This window comes from Pelophylax lessonae (assembly GCF_965119305.1).
Source record: "Pelophylax lessonae genome assembly, chromosome: 13".
NCBI classification, from domain to species: domain Eukaryota; kingdom Metazoa; phylum Chordata; class Amphibia; order Anura; family Ranidae; genus Pelophylax; species Pelophylax lessonae.
In genome coordinates, this window is record NC_138780.1 from 148,160,463 (window position 1) to 148,186,500 (window position 26,038).

The 26,038-nt window shown below is 39.4% G+C and overlaps 1 protein-coding gene across 4 annotated transcripts in view; it reads right to left on the reverse strand.

The window, feature by feature from the left end:
* KCNH5 (potassium voltage-gated channel subfamily H member 5) overlaps positions 1 to 26,038 on the reverse strand; it is a 510,054-nt gene that overhangs the window by 81,963 nt on the left and 402,053 nt on the right. For all 4 annotated transcript variants that reach the window (XM_082242615.1, XM_082242614.1, XM_082242613.1 and 1 more), the window contains one exon: positions 16,034 to 16,286. In XM_082242615.1, coding sequence (XP_082098741.1) covers positions 16,034 to 16,286 — 253 coding nt within the window. The remainder of the gene's footprint in view (positions 1 to 16,033; positions 16,287 to 26,038) is intronic.

The window sequence follows — 26,038 nt, forward strand, 5'->3', positions numbered from 1 at the left end:
TTTCTGGTTGGCCTCTGCCTAAAAAAACTCCCTGTGGGGATCTTTCTCTTTTTGTTGTACAAATTTTGGGATGCAGCAATGTGCCTCCATTAGCCAACTACATCAACCTATTTGTATTATTTCATGCCATATCGGGTAGCAAATACCCATTGCCCCCATTTTTCCTCTAGGCTGAAGTGTTGCTTACATTCATCATGGCAGACTACTAGGGAAAAGGCTGGGAGGATTTTATGACCAACCTCCTAAAAGAGTTTGGCCAAAAAGAATCAACCCAGTCTGAACTTACCTTTATCTTCTCTAGTTTAACAAAATGGCTGGAAAGAAAATCCTCATTGTTCTGGCATATAAAAACGTTTGAAGAATAAATGTAGGAAGATCTTAACCCTTTGGGACTACGAGTCCAAGTTTTCCCCGCCTTTGAAAATAAATACCCAATTTTTAAAAAAGCTTGGAAAAACAATCTAAAACAATGCTTCGACAGAACGATAAGCGCCGGGTTCACATATGAGCGACGCTACTTGCAGGGACGACCTCCGAGATTGCGGTGCGAGCAGCGCGCCGCGACCTCGGAGCGGCCGCCACGGACTTCATAACATTGAAGTCTATGGCGGTCGCCTCCTGGTCGCCCCAAAGAAGCTCCGGACCCTTTTTCTAGGTCGGAGCGACTTGTGTCGCTCCTATTAGAATGGGTCCGCAGCTTTCCTATGGGAGGCGACCTGCGGCGACCTGTGAGGCGACCAGGTCGCCTCACAGGTCGCCCTAGTGTGAACCGGGGCTGAGACTCCTAATGGAGGAATATCAAAAACAAATAGTGGAAATAGACAAAAACATTTATAGAATTTACCAGCAATTAACCCTGTTCAATTCCCACTCCCTATATTCAGACCGAAATAAGAAATTAAAAACACATTTGGAATGATTTAACAGAGACATATTCAAAAAGAAAGAGTATAAATTTATACGGGATAAACAGGCATTTCAGGAGGGAAAGGCTTACAGATGGCACAAGGGAATCTCACCCTAGAAATAAGCCACAGAATCAGGGGCCATTACAAATGTACTCATATGCATCTGACAACTCATCTGTGTCGTCTAACTCTTCTCGCTATGTTTCTAAACAGATCAAAAGTATTAGACGACCGAAATGATGTCATGGTAAAGCGAGTAACAAAACTTTCTAGACATGATCTCCTCCTTACCAAAAGAAAACCAAAAAGTGCCAACACAACTAGAATCATTACTAAATACTCCAATGAACATAAATAATTGGAACAGGTTCTGAAGAAATATTGCCACCTGCTGACATAAGACCGTACGGTAGGGCTATTTGTTCCCCCGAGACCCCAAATTACAGATAGGAGAGCTCCATCCATTGGTGACCGGTTGGTACAAAGTGAATATCAGGGATACTCACGTGGCAACCCCTGTAAACTTCTGGGGACATTCCCTTGTGGTTCATGCTCACATTGTCAATTAATTGATATTAGGCGCTATATACGATTGCCTAATGGATGTACATTTACTCCAAAACACTTTTCTAGATGCATAACAGCGGTGGTAGTCTATCTCATGCAATGTGAATGTGGGTGCTACTATGTGGGAAAGACTATACAGAAGTTTTGGCAACGTATGTATCGCAACTCATTGAGCATGAGACAAAGGGATCCAAGAGCTCCCCCTTGGGTGACATGTTATACAGGTCCACGGGGAAAAATTCCCCCATGTGACCTTTCTGGTCCTTGACTGAATCCATCCCAGCTCGCGAGGGGGGACTTCAACAAAGCTCTCCTCCAGTGTGTGCTGCGATGGATCTCGGATCTAAATGCCACCTTGCCCCCCAGGCCTCAATGAGGCCTTCAAATTTAAACCATTCCTCAAGGGATTTAGCTCAGGAGGTTTGAAAAAGATCTATGAATAGGCTCCCCTCCCCTTCTTTCCTGTTCTTCTTTCTTTCTTTCCTTCTCTTCTTTTTTCCTTTTTTCTTTTTCTATTATTTTTCATCTTTGTTTCATATTAATCTTTTGATGTACATATTGGCCTTATTGTTATCGCATTGTATATAATATTGTGGTTCCTCCTGTCATCTTTACTTTTCCGCGGTGTCTGTAGGTACAGTATCTCATAAAAGTGAATACTGTACACCCCTGACATTTTTGTAAATATACTATAATATCTTTTCATGTGACAACACTAAAGAAATTACACTTTGCTACAATGTAATGTAGTGAGTGTAAAGCTTGTATAACAGTGTAAATTTGCTGTCCCCTCAAAATAACTCAACACACAGCCATTAATGTCTAAACCGCTGGCAACAAAAGTGAGTACACCCCTAAGTGGAAATGTCCATATTTGGCCCAATTAGCCATTTAACCACCCTGGTGTCATGTGACACGTTGATGTTACAAAGTCTCAGGTGTGAATGGGGAGCAGGTGTGTTAAATTTGGTGTTATCGCTCTCACTCTCTCTCATACTGGTCACTGGATGTTCAACATGGCACCTCATGGTAAAGAACTCTCTGAGAATGTGAAAAAAAAAATTGTTGCTCTACATAAAGATGGCCAAGGCTATAAGAAGATTGCCAAGACCCCAAAACTGAGCTGCAGCACAGTGGCCAAGACCATACAGCGGCTTAACAGGAAAAGGTTCCACTCGTCATGTATGTATTGGCAGACTGTTCCAATATATACAGTATCTCACAAAAGTAAGTACACCCCTCACATTTTTCTAAATATTTTATATCTTTTCATGTGACAATACTGAAGAAATGATACGTTGCTACAATGTGTACAGCTTGTATAACAGTGAAAATGTGCCGTCACCTCAAAATAACAACACACAGCGATTCATTTCTAAACCACTGGCAACAAAAGTGAGTACACCCCTAAGTGAAAATGTCCAAATTGGGCCCAAAGTGTCAATATTTTGTGTGGCCACCTTTTTTTTTCAGCACTGCCCTAACTCTCTTGGGCATGGAGTTCCCCAGAGCTTCACAGGTTGCCACTGGAGTCCCCTTCCACTCCTCCATGATGACATCACGGAGATGGTGGATGTTAGAGACCTTGCGCTCCTCCACCTTCCATTTTAAGATGCTCCACAGATGCTCAATAGGGTTTAAGTCATGAGACATGTTTGGCTAGTCCATCACCTGTACCCTCAGCTTCTTTATTAAGGCAGTGGTAATCTTGGAGGTGTGTTTGGGGTCGTTATGTTGGAATACTGCCCTGTGGCCCAGTCTCTGAAGAAAGGGGATCATGCTCTGCTTCAGTATGCCACACTACATGTTGGCATTCATGGTTCCCTCAATGAACTGTAGCTCCCGAGTGCCAGCAGCACTCATGCAGCCCCAGACCATGACACTCACACCACCATGCTTGACTGTAGGCAAGACACACTTGTCTCACCTGGTTGTCACCACACATGCTTGACACCATCTGAACCAAATAGGTTTATCTTGGTCTCATCAGACCACAGGACATGGTTCCAGTAATCCACTGACAGGCTGACCCCCCACCCCTTCAAGCTCTGCAGCAATGCTAAAAGCACTCATACATCTATTTTCCAAAGACAACCTCTGGATATGATGCTGAGCATGTGCACTCACCTTCTTTGGTCGACCATGGCGAGGCCTGTTCTGAGTGGAACCTGTCGTGTTAAACCGATGTATGGTTTTGGCCACCATGCTGCAGCTGTGTTTCAGGGTCTTGGCATTCTTCGTATAGCCTAGGCCCTCTTTATGTAGAGCAACAATTTGTTTTTTCAGATCCTTAGAGAGTTCTTTGCCATGAGGTACCATGTTGAACTTCCAGTGACCAGTATGGCAGAGTGAAAGCGATAACACCAATATTAAAACACCTGCTCCCCATTCACACCTGAGACTTGTAACACTAACGAGTTACATGACACCGGGGGGGGGGTGGCTAATTTGGCCCAATTTGGACATTTTAATTTAGGGGTGTAGTCACTTTTTTTGCTAGCGGTTTAGACATTAATGGCTGTGTATGAGTTATTTTGAGGGGACAGCAAACTTACGCTGTTATACAAACTGTACACTCACTAATTTACATTGTAGCAAAGTGTATTTTCTTCAGTGTTGTCACTGTGAAAAGATATAATAAAATACTTAACTGTGAAAAGATATAATAAAATACTTAGAAAAATGTGAGGGGTATACTCACTTTTGTAGGATATTGTGTATATATATATATATATACACAACCTTTTTTCTTTTTTCCTCCAGATCGGCTCTTTCCATGTGGCGATTCTCGTGACCAGTTTTTCTATGCACGCTAATGGGACCATAGGCATGATGTCCATCCTTTTTATGCCTATTTTCCACCTGCCAACGATTGCCTTGGACACTCTGAATTCTTGGATCATCTTTGCCCCCCCCCTTTTTTTAGAAAGGGCAGATGCAGGAGCTTTGGGCTACTACCCTTATTTAAGTATGGCAGAGTATGGCAGGCTGTCTTCATGGTTTCCCAGATACAGGTGGATGTTTTTTGCTTATGTATTTTATTTCTGTACAATACTAATATTTGTAGAAAAATTGTGCTTTGATTGTGGTCTGATCTTCCCTCGAAGAAGAAATCATTCTGAGTTTCGAAACATGTCAGGATGTCTTTGTGAACCACGACTTATCTTGGCCTCTTACTGCATGAGCCAAACACCATGATCCAGACCATGAGCATATCTTGCTATGTTTTGTATTGTGCCGTTTCTATTTTTTGCTTTTATACACCATAATTGGGTGATATGACTCACCATTTTTACTCTTGTTGGATTTCTGAATAAACATTGTTGATCTTATATACTTTCTACTTTCTCCATTGCTATATTTTTTTTCTGGCTGTCTATGCCTGAAAAAAATCCCTGTGGAGCTCTTTCTCTTTTTGATGGTTTTGGAAAGGAAAGCCCAACAAGCTAGGTATGATGATCAGGTCTCCAAAAGCTTTTGGTGGTATATATATTTTTTTTTTATGCCTACAATTAAATGTTTAAGCTAAAAAGTTCAGAATATACATGTGAATATAGGAAGAGGGCCACCACGCCCAATTTTCAAAATATACACTCTAAAAACAGGCACACCAAAACCTTATAGAGGGACCTCTTTTGTGGATCGCTCTTTTTCTTTTCCATTCATACCTGTTTAAATCAAGACAAGGCATGTCAGGAGATCAAAAAAATCCCTTTTCCTGGAAGAGTTCCAATAACCAACTATCTGACATGCCCATCACCAGGTGCCTCACTTTAGTCAGATTTTTTTCTGATAATACATTAGAGACTCTTTCGGTGAGAGGCCAACCGTGGTTGGGAGTAGGGTTAGGCCATTCAGTAGAAAGATATGGTATGCAATTAGGTGATTCATGACTGCTGAGATGCATATGAAGAAAACGCATTATACTAAATTAAGATAAATCTTTGTCCAAAGATAGGACACAGGATAAGTTAAAAAAGGATAGGTCACAGCCTTATACAGTCCACTGCAATCATTTCCAGCATGACAAGAGTCAAGATATAACCTATGCCAGTACGAACCATACTGTGACCACATCTTAACAATATTATGGCATAAGCCCAAATGCCCGTCTTTACTTTAAGGCCCTATTCACATCTCAGCATTTTGAAGTTTGAAGCTCGAAGCTCCAAAACGCTGGAGGAGAAAAAAATCTATTCTCTATAGAGTTGGTTCACATCAAGCCAAATGCCTGAAGTTCAAAAAAGTTAATATAGTATATTGTTAGTAATTATATATTAGTAATTATATATAAATATATAACTGTAAAATAAATAAATACACACATAACTAAAAATCATAAATAAAAATTAATAATATGTAATAATACACAAATAATAATTAACCCCTGACCTATATATATATTATTTATAGATAGATAGATAGATAGATAGATAGATAGATAGATAGATAGATAGATAGATAGATAGATAGATAGATAGATAGATAGATAGATAGATAGATAGATAGATTAAATTCATTATTAATAATAACAAACACCCAGCAAAAGTTATTAATAATAATAATATTTTCTTCTTATCATTAGTATTATTATTATTATTATTATTATTATAAATAATAATAAGTATTATTATTTAATAATTTTGTGTTAGAGAAAGCATGTTTGGTTATTTTTTTTATTATTATTTTAAGGGTTAGGGGTTAATTATTTATTACATACTATTCATTTACTGAATGTATGTATTATTTATGATAATGTGTGTATTTATTTTACGTTTATTAATATGTTAATATTATTAGTAGCAGTAGTAGTAACACCCTAACCCCTAATCCTAACCTAACCTTAACTCTAACCCCTTACACTAAAAAGAAAATAATAATGAATGAATATTAACAAAAAAAAAAAAAATAGAAGCTGATGGAAAAGCTAAAAAAGCTGAAAAACCAAGCAACAAATGATGCAACAGATAATTGTTTTCTCTGCTCGCTAATAAAAAAAACACCAAAGCTCAAAAGCACTGTATAAAAATGCACAAACCGCGCATAAAAACACACAAAAAAAAAAAAGACGATGGAAAAACGCTCAAAGACGCTTCGCTTAGGTGTGAATGCAATCTGAGTGTCAGATAGGCACCTGACTACCCCAAAACCCACTTAACAGCATAAATCAGCAACAAACACTAACCACTGGCAAGGTCAAACTGCCAATGAACCTGCGATTACCATTATCAGATGTAGGGAGAGTGGACTGACAACTCTTCAGACAGATGCAAAACCTTCAGGGTCTATTTTAATCTCAATGCAGTACTAAGCAGAGCTCAAGCCCAAGCGCAACACTCCATATACTTGTAACTAAAAATCCAACCCATATCAAAAATAAAAACATGTTTAATATGCATAATCTAGCAACACCCCTTTTAAGCTCTTCCATGAACCAAGGCTCAAGGGGCTTTCGAGCAGACATTTCTCTTTAATCATTATACTGTATCAGTATTGGGTGGATGAACCGGTTAACAAACCAATGAATTCCCATATTTTTTTTCTTTATAAGTACGTGTCGGATAGCAGTTTATAAAAGAGGCACTTTGTTGTCTACTGCCAAAAATGCAAAGGTCTTGTTACATGCTTAATCCAATCACACACACACACACAAACGGCCAAGAAGTGAGGAGAGTTGGTTCATTGAGAGGCAGATTGCAGCGAGAACACACAGCGGGGGACAGTGGTTAGTTAAGTGAGACATAAATAATCAGTATGTCTTTCCAGCTACAAGACTGCTGAAAAGCTCTTTATTTTAATGGCACAGTGTTCTCTTGTAGATGGCAAACTTAAAATCTGATTATGCACAGCATATGCTGCCCTACCAACACCATTTGTCAACGTCTTTAGAGATGACACCGCTCTGGAATCAGTCTGATTGAACGCTCCAAGTGGGAACAGAGATTTTGATGTAGATTGAGGGACTTGCAGGAAGAAAAAAATCCACCTTACTTCGGCCAATATGTAACTACAACTCTCAACATGACAGGCATTTTGGCAGGCAGCTAAGTTTAAAGTTAAACTTAATGATTTCCAAATAAGCTCCAGACGATTAAAGAAGTTAGCGTGCCAAAATGTAAAAAGGTTTTGCTCCTCCAATAACCTTCAATGGCTAGTCTTGTTTCTACCGAAAAGAAGAAGGTACATTTAATTTAAAATTACTCTTTTCACCTATAATTAAAGTGTTACTTAACCCAGGAGCCTGCATTCAATATATCTGATCTCTCACAGACCATGGAAATTCAATTTTTTTTAGGAAATATAAACTGCTAAATACCTTTTCTCATCAGCAGTATATAGCAGTCTTGTGACTTCTATCTGTTCCTAGCGAAGCGTGTAGGAGGAGTTTTCATACTGCACTGAACTGTCCTATGAGGCTGCAGGGCTACTGACCCTCTGTCTGGACAGTGCTAAATGGCCCTATGCTGATCACATGCACTCTCCCAAGAAAAATCAGAAAACCTCTCTAGCAATACACACCAAACTGAGCATGTGCAGCCTAACTCCAAAGGCCCTGTCTTATCCGGACATGTTTTTGAGTCAGTGGAAGAGGAGGAGGATCTGTGCATACAAGATCAAGCAGCCTTTTTACTCATTGTAGAGGAATAACCCCTTAGGTTTCACAGTGAGTATAACAAGCAGGTTTTACTGCATATGCAGACTGATTTTACTGTTGTGAGTTTAGTAACAAATTTAACTAAGTAGATAGGCAAGCAAGCTGTGCATACCTTTAGCAGCTTTCATTGCTCCATCTACACTATATTACCAAAAGTATTGGGACGCCTGCCTTTACACGCACATGAACTTTAATGGCATCCCAGTCTTAGTCCGTAGGGTTCAATATTGAGTTGGCCCACCCTTTGCAGCTATAACCACTTCAACTCTTCTGGGAAGGCTGTCCACAAGGTTTAGAAGTGTGTCTATTGGAATGTTTACCCATTCTTCCAGAAGTGCATTTGTGAGATCAGGCACTAACGTTGAGGAGAAGACCTGACTCGCAGTCTCCACTCTAATTCATCCCAAAATGGTTCTGTCGGGTTGAGGTCAGGACTCTGTGCAGTCCGGTCAAGTTCCTCCACCACAAACTCGCTCATCCATGTCTTTATGGACTTTGTTTGTTTATGCACTCACTTACTGTCTCGTGTAATGTGGGTACACTCATCCATGTGCACATCACCAACCACTAATGGGCGAGCCTCATATTAAACATATCCACAAAAATTGCTAAAAAACTTAAAGGACCAACATCTTAGCATACATATGTATGACAATCTTTACCCATAAAAAATAGGGGGGGGGGGGGCAAAGGAAAAGCAAATCATGTGGCCCCTAAAAAAAACAAAAAAAATCAGAGTGCTCACAGACCATAACCCTTATGTGTTTCGCTCCTAAATCAGAGCTTCGTCAGAGGTGAAAATAAAACTGGTGAGCAAAGAATTAAATCAAAATAGAGTAAACAGTCACAACGTGAAAGAAAATGGTGTCTTTGTTTGTATTCCTCTTATTTATAACCTGGCTACCAAAAGTGGCCACCACGATTATGACGCAATGCCATCATCACGTAACGTGTGTGCCATGATGTCATCATGTACCCTACGTTACAATGCAGCTACTTCTGCACATGCTCAAGAAGCACAAGTTCTGCGGAACAAGGAAAAGGAGGCAAAAAAAATATCTTTAAAATCTGAAAATATCTTAAAATCTGTAAATGATCAACCCACCAAGTAAATCCTCTAATCCTTATCTGAATTTCCATCCTTTTAAATTAGCATAAATGAGAACAGTACAATCAGAAATATTAATGTGGTCAAATAGCACTATTACACCAATCTAATCCTCTAATATAAAGCAAAAAAACAGTCCATACAAATTATTAGTAAAGCAAATGAACAACATACCATAGAATTGCTATGTATACACAAAAGGTAAGAATGTAAAACCTTCATTCAGACGATGTGGGGTACAGGAGTTTAAGCGAAAAAAATCCATCTGGCTTAAAGTTTTAAAAGCTATTTATCCAGATCTCCCTTCCTTTGGGCCAAGTTGAAATTGTTCAATGACCCAACATTTTAGCAGTTCAGCCTTACCTCCCTGTTTTTCAGAACATGGCAGGCAATTGATTAATCTCTTTTTTGGGCAATATCAGTTACATGCTCCAAAACTCTGCGCCTGATCTGGCGAATAGTCTTACCCACATACAGAAGTGGACAGGGACATTTCATGACATACAACTCCCTCCATACTGCAAATGAATGATTATATTTTTATGATCTCCCCAATTTTAGGAGTACAGAGGAGTTATGATGCCTCAAAGTTTCTTTCTCAGTGACAGTGGTCATGAGGACAAATTTGAGAGGGTGAATCTACATGCCCAGGACACACATGGCAGTAGGAGGTTGTGATCCATTAATTTTATCTAAAATTAAAAATTAAAGTTTTGAATATAAATGTATTTTATTATTTACCTATCCCTCTGTCTGTTCTTCTGATCTTCGCTCTCTTGCAGATTAATGACCTTCAGAAGAATCTTCACATCCTTCACATCAGACACTTTTGCGAGTGTCAGATGACTGTGTCCCCTGCCACACACTGTCGTTCTATCCGCAAGTCCCTAATGTGTCCTTTGGTGATGTAGAGGGCCGGTTGATGAAATCAAAACCTGCAGCAGGGGACCAGGCATGCAACACACCTAAAGAAATTCTATTAGTGGCTGTAGAAAAGATTCAAGAAGAGGCAAGTGGTTGGACACGTGAGCATTGATCCATTGATCAGTTTTTTTTTTTTATGTTTTTTTTTTGCAGGCTACTTTTTTGGAACTTTTTTTTTTTTTTTTTAATGATAGCCACTTTAGTATGCACTTAAACTACAAACCACCAGACTTAAGACTGTCAGTCAGCCACTATAGACAGGGCAGGCTAATCTCCACTTATACTTCCTCCATAGAGGATGACTGACAGTTTAATACCTTCTTGTGTCATGGTAATTGAGTAATATTTTTTTTTATGTATTTATACAGTACGTTCTTTTTATTTCTCGCTCTAGCATAGTTTAAAACCCCATTGTACAAGCAAATCAAAGTGAATACATCAACAGTAACAAAGAGGTCACGGATGTACAAACATTGCTCTAACTGTCAACCCCTTTGGGAATGCTGGTAAAACAATCAAGTGCGGCAAATGAATATTTTAAATATGAAAGCAGTTACAACAAGTGCTCATCTCCTACCGGTAGGGGCAAACCTGATTCTTCAAATTTTCCTTTCGCCTTAAATCATCCCCCTTTCTTCGGTGTCCATTAGAAATGTACGCCATGCTCACTAGAGTTGTCTCATCCTGCTCCTATATTCAATTTCTTTCTTTTGATGTACAGTTTTCAATTGTTGCGCTTCTGAGCAAGTAAGTTATCTACAGTCCTGTAATGTACATGCGGGATGTTTCTATACTAAACTATGCCTTCACTTTGGTGTCTTAACCTTCCTAGCGGTAATCCCGAGTGTGACTCGGGGTAAGATTTTAGTGCCAAAAGCGGTAACCCCGAGTCACACTCGGGGTAGCGCTAAGAAGATCGCTGGATGCTGGAGGAGGTTTTACTTACCTTTTCTCCGGGATCCAGCGAAGACTGCGGGCGGTGTGCGGCGGCGGAGCTTCCTCCCGATCGTCTGCGAGCCCCGGCTTCCGTCTCCGGCGACGTGACGTCCGCCGGGGGGTGGAACCGGCGGCAAATTCGAATGTAAAATGCACCAAACACACTGATATCGTTCAAAATAAAATAAAATCACATTACATTGCCCCCCAGTGCCCTTTCCTGCAGTTTTACTGTACTTTTTATGTAAATATATGTATATATATATATATATACAGTATATATATATATATACGCATATATATACACATATACATATATATATACACACACACACACATATTATATATATATATATACATATATACATATATATATATATATATATATATATATATACACACGTGTATATATATATATATATATATACACGTAATTCTTGTGAATGAGCAGCCCAAACCAACTGTATACATTATATATATATATATATATATATATATATATATAATATATGTATACATACATATATATATATATATATATATAATATGTATAATAAATGTATACAGTTGGTTTGGGCTGCTCATTCACAAGAATTACATGCTTTCAGCACCTAAAATAATGGTACCGCTTTCAGCACCTAAAATCCAAAAGAATCATACCGCCAGGGAGGTTAACATTAACTTTTATCCCTGATGGCAAAGAGTTGATATTTTATAGGGGAATAAAATATATTATACAAACTGGGGAATCATATGCTGAAAACCTTATGTGATTAAAGTGTCACAGGCTATGTAAATTTGAGTTTATTTTATTTTTGTAGCAAAAGTGTGTTTTTTTTATTTTATCAATTTGTAGTCTAGACCAGTGTTTCTCAACCTTTTTTCAGTGGAGGCACCCTTTAAAATTATAGACAATCTCAAGGAACCCTTTATAATTATAGACAGACAGTCTCGAAGGCACCCCACTGTAAAATGTAAAAAATTATTATCACTGCTTTACACAATGCAGCAACATCCGCATGTAGGACACCTAACTTTAAAGGTGATTTATTCTTCCAAAGCAAATACACTTTTGCACACTGATACTGACTAGTATTCCAATGTTTCTCTTCTCCTTCAATTTCTCTCAGTCAACTAATGTGACCCCAGTGATGAGGGAGAGGGGCACAGGAGGATGGCAAACAAGCATAACGTGGAGGCAACAGACATCCTCCTTATTAACATCATTGGTTGTTAAGATGCCAGTGTCTAGAAAGTCGTAATGGTACATAATGAAAACCCGTGGCTGGTGTAACTTAAAGGAGGGCTTGATCCACTTTCTGGGCAATTTTTAGGCATTTTGCCAAGGCACCCCTGAAGAAATCTCAAGGCACCCTGGTTGAAAAAGGCTGGTCTAGTCCATGTCTGTTCCAGTCTATTCTTTTAATAAATAGCCATGTTTGTATAAGGCTGAATTCCAGATAGATAAAAAGGTACACATAATGCAGCTCTAAATACGTCATTGCAATTCTTTTTTTTTTTAAATGCAAGCAGAGTATGTATCTTAATATGATTTTGTATCATAGGGGACGAGACAGAGACAAACTCAGGTATTTCTGTGCATGAAGCATGCTGATAAGAGGAGAAAGAAGAGTGACAGAGATATAGGCTCCCCAATATGCTTCATCTCCTTTCACTGTTCAGTCACAGGGTGGGGGTGAAAAGAAGATCTGTAAGTGAAAGTGAAACTGCAGCAGAAAAAGATCAGGTCCCCCTCCCTTGCAAGGCCGGGCTGTGCTGTGTCGCAGACATGCATAAATCTCAGGACTGAATGGACAGATTTACAAATCCCTTGGCAGGTAAAACAGATCTCATATATCTATGTAGCCATTTGCCTTGAGTTCAGCTTTAACATAAATCACTCTAAAGCTCAATAATACACAGCATTCTACAACATTTATCCAAATAGGACATCTTGCTGGACCCCCACTGCTCGTGTCATTAGTAACAAATTGTCTCATAAAGCAAAGCCAATCACTCATCTACTCAAACCTACACTGCTGGTCGCACCAATACATCAAATCGTTGACATAATTATGTTTACTAGATAAATGTTGCTGTTTTCACGAATATCAAACACTTCATACTTCATCTTGTATTTGGGAATCCTATTAATTTAAGGGACGAGTGGGCAGATTAAACAAAAAAAATGTATTAAAGGAGAGGAGTAAAACGCGTTGGGAGCGGCGAGGCTTGAAATAACATCTACACATCAGTCACCCAGACAGGCTTATCCTCTGCTGCACAATTTGCTTCAACAACTTCCGAAATCTATGAAGGATAAATGATCTGCATGGTTTGCTTCTCGCTGAACCGCTCTACCTCTCAGTCATTACCAAATCTCTTCAAACTTCAATTGTTCTCTTGGTTTTGTCTTGCTACAAGTCTGGCAATTAATCAACTTTCACATCCTTAAAATATACTTTAAAAGTATGTCAACCCTTTTGAACTTCTATTATCTGTAGGGATGTGTTTAACCTATTCCTATCAAGAGTATAACAGTGCAAGAGACACCCAAGAAACACTAGTCTACATTTAGCTGTCAATGATAAAAGTTGTGAAAACCACAAAGAATATAATTAAAGTTAATTGTATTCCCTCAAGAAATTTCTAACTTGTTTTTTTGTTTAAGGGTCAGTCCACTCAAAACCAGACAGTTTTTGATTGATATTGAGAGTTGAACCAGCTACCATTTCCTACTGTTGTTTTGGGATTCTAAATGCCAAATATGAATGAGTTCCCAGATTTGTCTACATTACAGGGTCTCTGCAAGGAAGTCACCAATTTCCTGATGGTAATGCCATTCTTTGTGTATAATAAAAAAAAAAAAAAACAACAAAATACTTCACACATAAAATATGTGAACACTTCACCAGAATATGGGCGCTGATCCTTGGTACAATCCCTACTTGCTGCGGTGTGTGTGTAAAATCCTTCCTGGTCGTTGCAGCTCCTCCTGTATTCCACTGGGTGGCGGATTCAATAGGAAACACAACTGCAATGTCTGGCCCTTTAAATATATAATCATTGGGGCTGGAGATTGTGGGTATAAATAGGGAGGCAGTATAGGAAATAGGGAGGGACCTGAAGAAGGAGGCTCCCCCTCCAAAACCACACTGTGGAGCTGTTTCCCCTGAAATCCCTCCATCCATCCATCACCACACGGTCGAGGCACAGGAAAGCAAATACGGCTGAGACTGACGGCGGACCGGTGCTCAGGCGCACTGCGTTCTGCATGTATGCACTCGGCGGGAGGGGGGGGGCGGAGCAGGAAGTGGATGGTACAGCGGGCTGGAGCGGTGTCCAGAGCCACGAGCAGCTACGGGACAGACCGGAGGCTAAACAGGAGGGAGAGGAGGAGTAGGCAGCTACCACAGATGTGCCTGTCCTTTAAGGACTAACATGTGAGTGCAATTCATAAGTGGTATATTGTATGTTTAATAAACGTCATCATCCGAGGTCGGCGTGCGTTTTTTTTATCCTTCATTGCAGTTGTGTTTGTGTATAATGAGGATTGCAGCAAAAATGGTGAGACCATGCCAATAGGAGGGCACTAGAAAAAGTAAATGATTCCAATCTGTAGTGATCAATCTACAGCTTTTTAATCGGCAGTTGATAACACTGTAGATGCACACCTGGTTCTATTTTTTTTTAAAATAACGAACAGATTATACCTACCTTCTTTGCACAGATGATTTTGTACAGAGCAGCCTTGATCCTCTTCTTCTCGGGTCCCTCTTCTGTGCTTCTGGCCCTTCCCTCCTGTCAAGTGCCCCCACAGCAAGCAACTTGCTATGGGGGCACCCGAGGCGAGCTGCAGCTCCGTGTCCATTCAGACACAGACCCGTGGTTCAGCCCCACCCCATCTTTCTTCTGATTGGCCAACTGATTTTGACTGAAAGCCGCAGGAGCCAATGATGCTGTGGCTGTGTCTCAGCCAATCAGGAGGGAGAGTCTTGCACATCTGAGGGACTTGTGGACATCGTTGGACAGAGAGGGGGCTCAGGGAGGAATTAGAGGGTGCTGGGGCTGCTGATAAGCACAGAAGGCTTTTTATCCTAATGCACAGAATGCATTAAGATAAAAAAAAAAAACCTTCTGACTTTACAATTCCTTTAAATGGTGTTTTGAACATTCATTCTGTCCCTGTGTCTTGCCACTTTATATTTGCAAATTGTTCTTTGGTATTGATTCAGACTTCTATTATTATTATTTTTGCCAGCCACCTGTCATTACCTCCAGCACATCTGACAACATTCCTGCCCTGCAATTCTGTAATTTTTCTGGTTATTTCCATTTAGTTGGCTGTTAATCTTCAGTGACACAGAGGATCCTCACATTCCATGACCAAATACAGTGCCCAAATGTAAGTAAAACTAGAGAGGATTCCAACTTCATCATAATCTTTTAGAACCTGAAATATCAGCATAGCTCCACTGAATTAAAAGCTGATGCACACTTCCTTCAAAATTCAGTTTAAAGTCTTGTTGTTTGCCTATATTCCCCTATGTAAGTAAATGTGAATGCATATTAACTTATGGAAAAAGCATCTGGAAAGTCTATGTACTCTATGCCTTAATTTGTTTAAAACATTCATGAAGCACTAAAAAAGCGCAGTGGTGACATGACAGCAAAATAAATATTTTCCGAGACATTTTAAATAAACCCTTTCATGATAAAATGGAAATTTGAAACTACTGGAAGAGGCCAGAAAGACACAGTGAAGAAGGAAAGGAGGAAGCATCTCAATAAATATAACAGAAAATAAAAAATGCACAGCAATTTCTAGTTGGGAATGTTATAAAACTGATCTGAATTTTTTAGTAATTTTATGTTATGTATAGATGTCTTTTGCTGTCGAATCGTAATGCATCTACAGAGCATACGTTTTCTTACCTAGGATGGCCACCACCTCCTCATCCTGGATGACTTCCAGCGATCCCGACACCACAAAGCACAGAGCATCAACACTTTCGCCGGCATGGTAGATAAGGTCCCCTGGAGCGCAATGGATTGTTTGAAACTCCACCGCCAAAGCTCGCAGACAGCCGTCGCTGGCCAGACGAAAAGCAGGGTGCTCATTAAACACTTTCCTATTCAGGTGCACACAGATGTCCGCTCTCATGTCCTTGGGACATATTCCAAGAACCTGTGAGAATACAAGATAGAGATAACTTTCTAAAGGGTGCATATTAATCAAATACATTTGTAAAATAAACCATTGAAAGGTTTTGTTATATTGATTAGATACATGCAAAATGATCCTGCCAGAGATCTGGTGAACTCATTACTTCCTGTTCACATTGCCTCTACTGTACTAAAATCCCAAGCAATGTTATCAGTTCTGCACAGTTCAACTCTGTGAACTACAGAACACCTCCCTGTGTCACAGAAATGAGGAGCAGGGAAGGTGCTCTGTAATTCTAAAAAGAAAATTAAATCTGCTTCTCCTCCAAATGTACATTACAGTGAGGGAGCATTCTCACCCTTGGACAGGAAGTTTGCTAACAGGTAGAAATAAAGGACCAATAAGCCTGAAAGAGAAATCTAATAGATGCACAATATCTAAGGACTGGTAAGCTGAAGTATACACGTGCATCTCATAAAATTAGAATATCATCAAAAAGTTAATTTATTTCAGTAATTCAATTCAAATGGTAAAAAACTAAAATATTTTATATACAGTGGGTACGGAAAGTATTCAGACCCCCTTAAATTTTTCACTCTTTGTTATATTGCAGCCATTTGCTAAAATCATTTAGGTTCATTCTTCTTCCTCATGAATGTACACATAGCACCCCATACTGACAGAAAAACACAGAATTGTTGACATTGTTGCAGATTTATTAAAAAAGAAAAACTGAAATATCACATGGTCCTAAGTATTCAGACCCTTTGCTGTGACACTCATATATTTAACTCAGGTGCTTTCCATTTCTTCTGATCATCCTTGAGATGGTTCTACACCTTCATTTGAGTCCAGCTGTGTTTGATTATACTGATTGGACTTGATTAGGAAAGCCACACACCTGTCTATATAAGACCTTCCAGATCACAATGCATGTCAGAGCAAATGAGAATCATGAGGTCAAAGGAACTGCCTGAAGAGCTCAGAGACAGAATTGTGGCAAGGCACAGATCTGGCCAAGGTTACAAAAAGATTTCTGCTGCACTTAAGGTTCCTAAGAGCACAGTGGCCTCCATAATCCTCAAATGGAAGACGTTTGGGACGACCAGAACCCTTCCTAGAGCTGGCCGTCCGGCCAAACTGAGCTATCGGGGGAGAAGAGCCTTGGTGAGAGAGGTAAAGAAGAACCCAAAGATCACTGTGGCTGAGCTCCAGAGATGCAGTCAGGAGATGGGAGAAAGTTGTAGAAAGTCAACCATCACTGCAGCCCTCCACCAGTCGGGGCTTTATGGCAGAGTGGCCCGACGGAAGCCTCTCCTCAGTGTAAGACACATGAAAGCCCGCATGGAGTTTGCTAAAAAACACCTGAAGGACTCCAAGATGGTGAGAAATAAGATTCTCTGGTCTGATGAGACCAAAATAGAACTTTTTGGCCTTAATTCTAAGCGGTATGTGTGGAGAAAACCAGGCACTGCTCATCACCTGTCCAATACAGTCCCAACAGTGAAGCATGGTGGTGGCAGCATCATGCTGTGGGGGTGTTTTTCAGCTGCAGGGACAGGACGACTGGTTGCAATCGAGGGAAAGATGAATGCGGCCAAGTACAGGGATATCCTGGACAAAAACCTTCTCCAGAGTGCTCTGGACCTCAGACTGGGCCGAAGGTTTACCTTCCAACAAGACAATGACCCTAAGCACACAGCTAAAATAACGAAGGAGTGGCTTCACAACAACTCCGTGACTGTTCTTGAATGGCCCAACCAGAGCCCTGACTTAAACCCAATTGAGCATCTCTGGAGAGACCTAAAAATGGCTGTCCACCAACGTTTACCATCCAACCTGACCGAACTGGAGAGGATCTGCAAGGAGGAATGGCAGAGGATCCCCAAATCCAGGTGTGAAAGACTTGTTGCATCTTTCCCAAAAAGACTCCTGGCTTCATTAGATCAAAAGGGGGCTTCTACTAAATACTGAGCAAAGGGTCTGAATACTTAGGACCATGTGATATTTCAGTTTTTCTTTTTTAATAAATCTGCAACAATGTCAACAATTCTGTGTTTTTCTGTCAGTATGGGGTGCTATGTGTACATTCATGAGGAAGAAGAATGAACCTAAATGATTTTAGCAAATGGCTGCAATATAACAAAGAGTGAAAAATTTAAGGGGGTCTGAATACTTTCCGTACCCACTGTAGATGCGTTACACACAGAGTGATATATTTTAAGCATTTCTTTCTTTTAATTTTGACGATTATGGCTTACAGCTAGTGAAAACCCAAAATTCTGTATCTCAGAAAATAAGAATATTACATAGGACCAATAAAAAAAAAAATGATTTTTAATACAGAAATGTTGACTTACTGAAAAGTATGTCCATGTACAGTATAGTATGCTCTCAATACTTGGTTTGCGCTTCTTTTGCCTAGTGGCTTTAAGCTCATCTGCATTGTTGGGTCTGGTGTCTCTCAGCTTACTCTTGATAATACCCCACAGATTCATTATGGGGTTTTTAGGTCAGGCGAGTTTGCTGGCCAATCAAGCAGGACTTGGCACCTGCTCACACTGCCAAAAGTACCAATACTTGGTTTAATGATCATGGTATCACTGTGCTTGATTGGCCAGTTAACTTGCCTGCCCTGATCCCCATAGAGAATCTGTGGGGTATTGTCAAGAGGAAGATTAGAGACATCAGACCCAACAATGCAGATGAGCTGAAAGTGACTATCAAAGAAACCTGGGCTTCCATAACACCTCAGCAGTGCCACAGGCTGATCGCCTACATGCCATGCCGCATTGATGCAGTAATTCATGCAAAAGGCACCCTGACCAAGTATTGAGAGCATACTATACTGTACATGGACATACTTTTCTGTAAGCCAATATTTCTGTATTAAAAATCCTTTTTTTTATTGGTCTTCTCTAATATTCTAATTTTCTGAGATAGTGAATTTTTGGTTTTCACTAGCTGTAAGCCTTAATCATTAAAATTATAAGAAAGAAATGCTTGAAATATATCACTCTGTGTGTAACGCATCTATATAAAATACAACCCAATTCCAAAAAAGTTGGGACACTGTGTACAAATTGTGACTAATTTACAAATCTCATAAACTTATATTTTATTCACAATATAATATAGATAACATATCAAATGTTGAAAGTGAGACATTTTGAAATTGGATGCCAAATATTGGCTCATTTTGGATTTCATGAGAGCTACACATTCCAAAAAAAGTTGGGACAGGTAGCAATAAGAGGCCGGAAAAGTTACATATAAAGAACAGCTGGAGGACCAATTTGCAACTTATTTGGTCAATTGGCAACATGATTGGGTATAAAAAGAGCCTCTCAAAGTGGCAGTATCTCTCAGAAGTCAAGATGGGCAGAGGATCACCAATTCCCCCAATGCCGCTGCTAAAAATAGTGGAGCAATATCAGAAAGGAGTTTCTCAGAGAAAAATTGCAAAGAGTTTGAAATTATCATCATCTACAGTGCATAATATCATCCAAAGATTCAGAGAATCTGGAACAATCTCTGGGCATAACAGTCAAGGCCGGAAAACCATACTGGATGCCCATGATCTTCGGGCTCTTAGATGGCACTGCATCACGTACAGGAATCCTACTGTAATGGAAATCACAACATGGGCTCAGGAATACTTCCAGAAAACATTGTCGGTAAACACAATACACCATGCCATTCGCTGTTGCTGGCTAAAATTCTATACGCCAAAAAAGAAGCCATATCTAAACATGATCCAGAAGCGCAGGCGTTTTCTCTGGGCCAAGGCTCATTTAAAATGGACTGTGGCAACGTGGAAAACTGTTCTGTGGTCAGACGAATCAAAATTTGAAGTTCTTTTTGGAAAACTGGAATGCCATGTCATTCGGAATAAAGCGGACAAGGACAACCCAAGTTGTTATCAGCGCTCAGTTCAGAAGTCTGCATCTCTGATTGTATGGGGTTGCAGGAGTGCCTGTGGCATGGGCAGCTTACACATCTGGAAAGGCACCATCAATGCTGAAAGGTATATCCAAGTTCTAGAACAACATATGCTCCCATCCAGACGTCGTCTCTTTCAGGGAAGACCTTGCATTTTCCAACATGACAATGCCAGACCACATACTGCATCAATTACAACATCATGGCTGCGTAGAAGAAGGATCCGGGTACTTAAATGGCCAGCCTGGAGTCCAGAACTTTCACCCATAGAAAACATTTGGTGCATCATAAAGAGGAAGATGTGACAAAGAAGACCTAAGACAGTTGAGCAACTAGAAGCCTGTATTAGACAAGAATGGGACAACATTCCTATTCCTAAACTTGAGCAACTTGTCTCAGTCCCCAGACGTTTGCAGACTGTTATAAAAAGAAGAGGGGATGCCACACAGTGGTAAACATGGCCTTGTCCCAACTTTTTTGAGATGTGTTGATGCCATGAAATTTAAAATCAACTTATTTTTCTGTTAAAATTATACATTTTCTCAGTTTAAACATTTGATTGATATGTCATCTATGTTGTATTCTGAATAAAATATTGAAATTTGAAACTTCCACATCATTGCATTCAGTTTTTATTCACAATTTGTACAGTGTCAAAACTTTTTTGGAATTGGGCTTTTTTCACTTTGAAATTATGAGTTTCACTTTTTAAATTGAATTACTAAAGTAAATGACCTTTTTGATCATATTCTAATGTTATTAGATGCACTTGTATTACATTTTTGTTCTTGTGTTTGAATATGCTTTAACATACTTTTTTCCCATCTTACCTCCAACTAGACATGTGCAGAACGAAAACATTTGTTTTGTTTCGATTTGCTATTTGCATAAATTTGTTTAGTTTGATTAATTGAATCCATTTGGTTCGTTTTGTTTATTCGTATTCAAATTGATTCAAATTTTTTACGAATTCGAATATTTTTAAAAATTCATTTAGAAGAGTTTTCAAATTCGAAAAGTTTTCGAATTTGAAAAGTTTCAATTTGTTTTTCAATTTCCAAAGTCAATAAAACAGAAAAGAAGATAAAGGAATAGAATGGAAAAAAACCTATAATGGAATAGAAAAGAATATAACAGAAAATAAAAGAATAGAATAAAATAGAAAGACTTACTATAACCATCTTCTGAAATTCAAATAGAAAAGAATAGAATACAAAAGAATAGAATTAGAAAAACAATAGAATTAAATAGAATACAAAGAATATAACAATTTCCCAAAATTTAAATAGAATCAATTGGAATTTGAGTAGAATGGAAAATATTAGATTAGAATAGAAAATAACAGAATAGTATAGAAAAAACAACAGAATATTATAGAAAGAATATATCTTCACATTCTAATCTATTCTATTCAAATTTGAATTAACTCAATTTGAATTTTGGAAAATGGTTATATTTCTAATCTATTCTATTTATTTTTTTTCTTTTTCTATTTGTTTAGTCTATTCGTTTGTATTCTATTATTTTCTATTCTATTCTATTACTTTCTATTCTATTCTTATGTATTCAAATTTATTCTATTTGAAATTCGAATTTAAGAAGATGATTATATTCTTTGTATTTTATTCTATTTTTTTTATCTATTTGATTCTTTTTTTTTTTCTATTCTATTTCTTTATTTTCTATTCTATTTTATTCTCTTTGAAAATTGGAAAACAAATTGAAAACTATTCAAATTCGAAAACCTTTTCGAATACGGATTTGAAAAACTATTCAAAAACTATTCTAAATTGATTCGAAAGTTATTCTAAATTGATTCAAAAACTATTCGAATTCAAATTGTATCCAATTTTTTTTCTGTTACTTTTCAGATTCTTTTAAGTCCAGTACTATTGTAATTAGAAAATTGGGATACATCCGATTTTCCAAAAATGGAAAACTCGTCAGAATTTCAATTCGGAAAGAAATGAACTGCACGTCAACCTCCAACTTCTTTATAAATGAACTGAAACCTCTGCTGGAAGAAATTCATGTGCTGCCATAGCTTATCTCTCCTTAAAAAATTGCTAGTTTCCAGTCTTCCCATTTTCCCTTATAACTGCATTGTTTTCTAAGTTACCGATCAAGCATGACCATTAAAAGTTCCAACTTCCAACTGCCTGCAAACGTGTTTTGGTCAGTGACTTAGAAAGCAATGCAGCCATTAGGTGAGAATGACAAACCAATGGCTAGCATTTTCAAAGAGGGATCAGATATGATAGCTCCCGTATTTCTCCAAATTTTGCAAGATATAGGATTCAGTGTGATCGCTCAGTAGAACATGGCCATCTCTTTAGTGTTTAGGTGCATCTTAGCAATGTACAGGTAATGTGTGAGTTTAGCTGCAAAAATTCCTTGTTGTTCATGATGCTATTTGTACACATCAGAGAAAAAAATCTGAATTGCTGTATCTTTCGTCTTATGTTTCCTCACAGCTTAGCATGTTTAAAGCCTACATTTAAATCTTCTTTTAACCAGTTGAAGACCAGGCATTTCTGGCACTTTTTGTTTTCATGTAAAAAAACTTTTTTTTTTAGCTAGAACATTAGTTAGAACCCTCAAACAATATACATTTTTTTTAAAGCAGAGGCCCTAGAGAATAAATTGGTGGGTTTTGCAATTTTTTATGTTACACTGTATTTGCGCAGTGGTTTTTCAAATGCAGTTTTGGGGAAAAAAATACACTTTTTTACATTTTAAAGCAAAAATACATAATACTTAACTGAATTTTTTTGTAAAATATAAAAGATGAAGTCATGCCAAGTAAATACATACCAAACATGTCACCCTTTAAAATTACGCACGCCCACACAACGGCGAAAAACGACGTATCTTTTACTATTCACTGTAGTACTCTAGGAATGCTTTTTTATGTAATAAATATTTATTTGTACAACTGAAATTATATAGCTTATTTTTTTTAAAGAGGCCACTGGTGTGCTGCTATGGTTAGCTAACTAGTGATTGAACCAAACGAATAGTATGAACTGCTGCTCCCACCAGATCAAGCACTCAAAATCTCGAAGTTTTGATAGATAAATGATGTGATACCTTAAATAAAATGATATAATAATGTAACACATAAGAGTGTAAAGGAAGTCTATTAAAAAAGTCCATTAAATAACTTGCAACAAATGTCTAATCAAAAAATAAAATTGCCAATATGCCGAGCACAAAAAAGAAACAATGAAAAAATGTCAATAAAGATAGAAATGGATTGAAGATGCAGTTGGAAGGATGAAACAAAAAAGTATTCACCCAATAAAAATTTGATGGAAAGTCAGTGAATTAATTATGGATATGTGCTATGTACACTTGAGATCTTCAGTGATCAATAGTGATTCCGATGTCAGATCCAACCACCTACTATCCAACTCTGAGTGCAATGTGCGCTCACCTGAAAGCAAACAGATATCTCACAGTATGAACAAAACATGCCTGAAAGTAATCCTCTATCTTCACTTTGAGTCTTCCTCTATCCATGGTAGTTAGGCTGTCAGTATTCTTTTATACTGTACTCGGGATCTGTTACTGTCCTAACTATAATAAAAACTTCTCTGGGAATTTGTGTTGAAGCTGGGAACACACAAAACATTCTAATTTATTGTGTCTTTATTGAACACACCCATTAAACATTCACAGTACTGGAAGAGAAAGCTAAGTGGAGTTAATAGCTGGTCGAACCTTCTTTGGAAGCAATGAGTTCAAGCAAGTGCTTTTTGTAGCTCAGGATCAGACCTGCACTACATACAGGAGGAATTTTGGACCATTCCTCTTTACAAAACTGCTTCATATTATGGCACTTTTCCACTGCAAGTACCGGCTCGGCTCTACTCAGCCCTGTTTGGTTTTCCACTGCATGGTACCGCATAGTACGGTGTTGGAATGGTTCGGTACGGTTTGGTATGATTTGCTTTTCCACTAAAGTAGTACTAAAGTAAGTGGGTGGGATAACAACGATTCTCTGACCAATCAGTGGCTAGTAGTGACTGCATGCAAAGGATTGTGGGATAGGGTACCGGTATGGTACCTCTTGGAACCACAATCGAGGTGGTACTGTTTTAGAGAGCCGTACCGTTTGGTTCCATGTAGTGGAAAAGCGCCGTCGTACCATACCGTACCGAACCGTTCCTACACCATACCATGCGGTACCAGCAGTGGAAAAGCACAAAAGCGAGCAGAACCGTTCGGTTCCATGCAGTGGAAAAGCCCCATTAGACACATTTGCAGAATGTCTGGTGTGAGCAGCGCTCTTGAGGTAATTCCACAGCATCTCTATTGGGATAAAGTTTGAGCTCTGACTGGGCCTCTCCAAAAGGGTGCATGTTCTTTTTCTGAAGCCAGTCTGTGGTGCATTTACTTCAATGCTTAGGGTCATTGTCCTGATGCATCACCCACATTCTTTTAAGCTTCAGGTAGTGGACAGCCACCCTAACATTATCCTGTAGGATATTTTGGTAAACCTGCGGATTCGTTTTTCCCTCGATGACGGCAAATGGTCCAGGCCCTGAGGCAGGGAAGTGAGCCTAAATCATAGTGTTCCCTCCACCATACTTCATCATTGGGATATTTTGATGTCGGTAAGCTGTGCCCTTTTTGCGTCATACATAGTGCTGAGTATTCTTCCTGAACAATTCAATTTTCTCTTTTGCAAACATCAGGTGTGCAACATTGTTTTTTTTTGGGAGAGCAACAGCTTCCCCTGTGGTGTTCTCACATGGACACCCTGCCTGTTCAAAGACTTACACATGGTAGACTCATGAACAGGGATGTTTACCAGTTCTAGTGATGCCTTCAAGCCTTTAGCTATTACTCATGGGTTCTTCTCTGCTTCATTGAGGGTTCTGCATTGTGCCTTGGAGCAGAGGCGTAACTAGAACCTTCAGGGCCCCGGTGCAGGAAACCATGAAGGGCCCCCTGGACCCCTGGCCGGGGCCCTTCCCTTCAAGCCTGGGACTCTTCCCACTGATCCTGGGGCCCTTTACTCTCGTTGCGGGACCCTTTCACAAGTTCTGCAGTGGGCCACCTTCCTGCGATGTTGGGGCCTCCCCACAGTGGCGGAATGCCAGGGCCCGGTTGCAAGTGTGACCTTTACGATCCTGGAAGTTCACCCACTGGTGTCAGTTGTTTTTATTTTTTTGGTATTTTAATTGTATTATTTTTTATCATTTTATTTTATTTTTTTACAATGTCACTGACTATGACTCTGTCCATTGAGAAAAGGAAGGAGCTGGCTGGTAAATTACCTATTTACCGACCCCTTCCTGGTTCTCTATTGTGACACATCCCCTGCAGCAGCCGGCAGGAGAGGGTAGGGAGCACAGTAGGGGGGGGCAGCACAGTGGGGGGGGGGAAGCTCAGTAGGGGGGGAAGCACAGTAGGGGGGGGACCAGGGGAGCACACAGGGGCCCAGAGACAGCAGAACACAAGTGAACTGGATGGATAGGAGGAGGGGCGGGGGCAGCATACAGAGGAACCAATCTCCTCCATTTTCCCCCTGCAGCTACAGGAGGAAAAAGGAGGGCAGTGATTTCTCTACATGCGGCCCCTGCTGCCCCTCCTATCCAGGTGTACAGGGGAGCCGCACAGGGCCCCCTGGAGCATGGGGCCCGGTTGCGACCGCAACCGCTGCAACCCCTGTAGTTACGCCCCTGCCTTGGAGGTCATCTTGGCTTGGCGCCCACTTCTAGGAACAGTACCCACAGTTCTAAACTCTCTCAATTTACAAGCAATTTGTCTAATTGTTGACTGATGGGGGCATGAACACTAAGATTGCTTTGAATCCCTTTCCA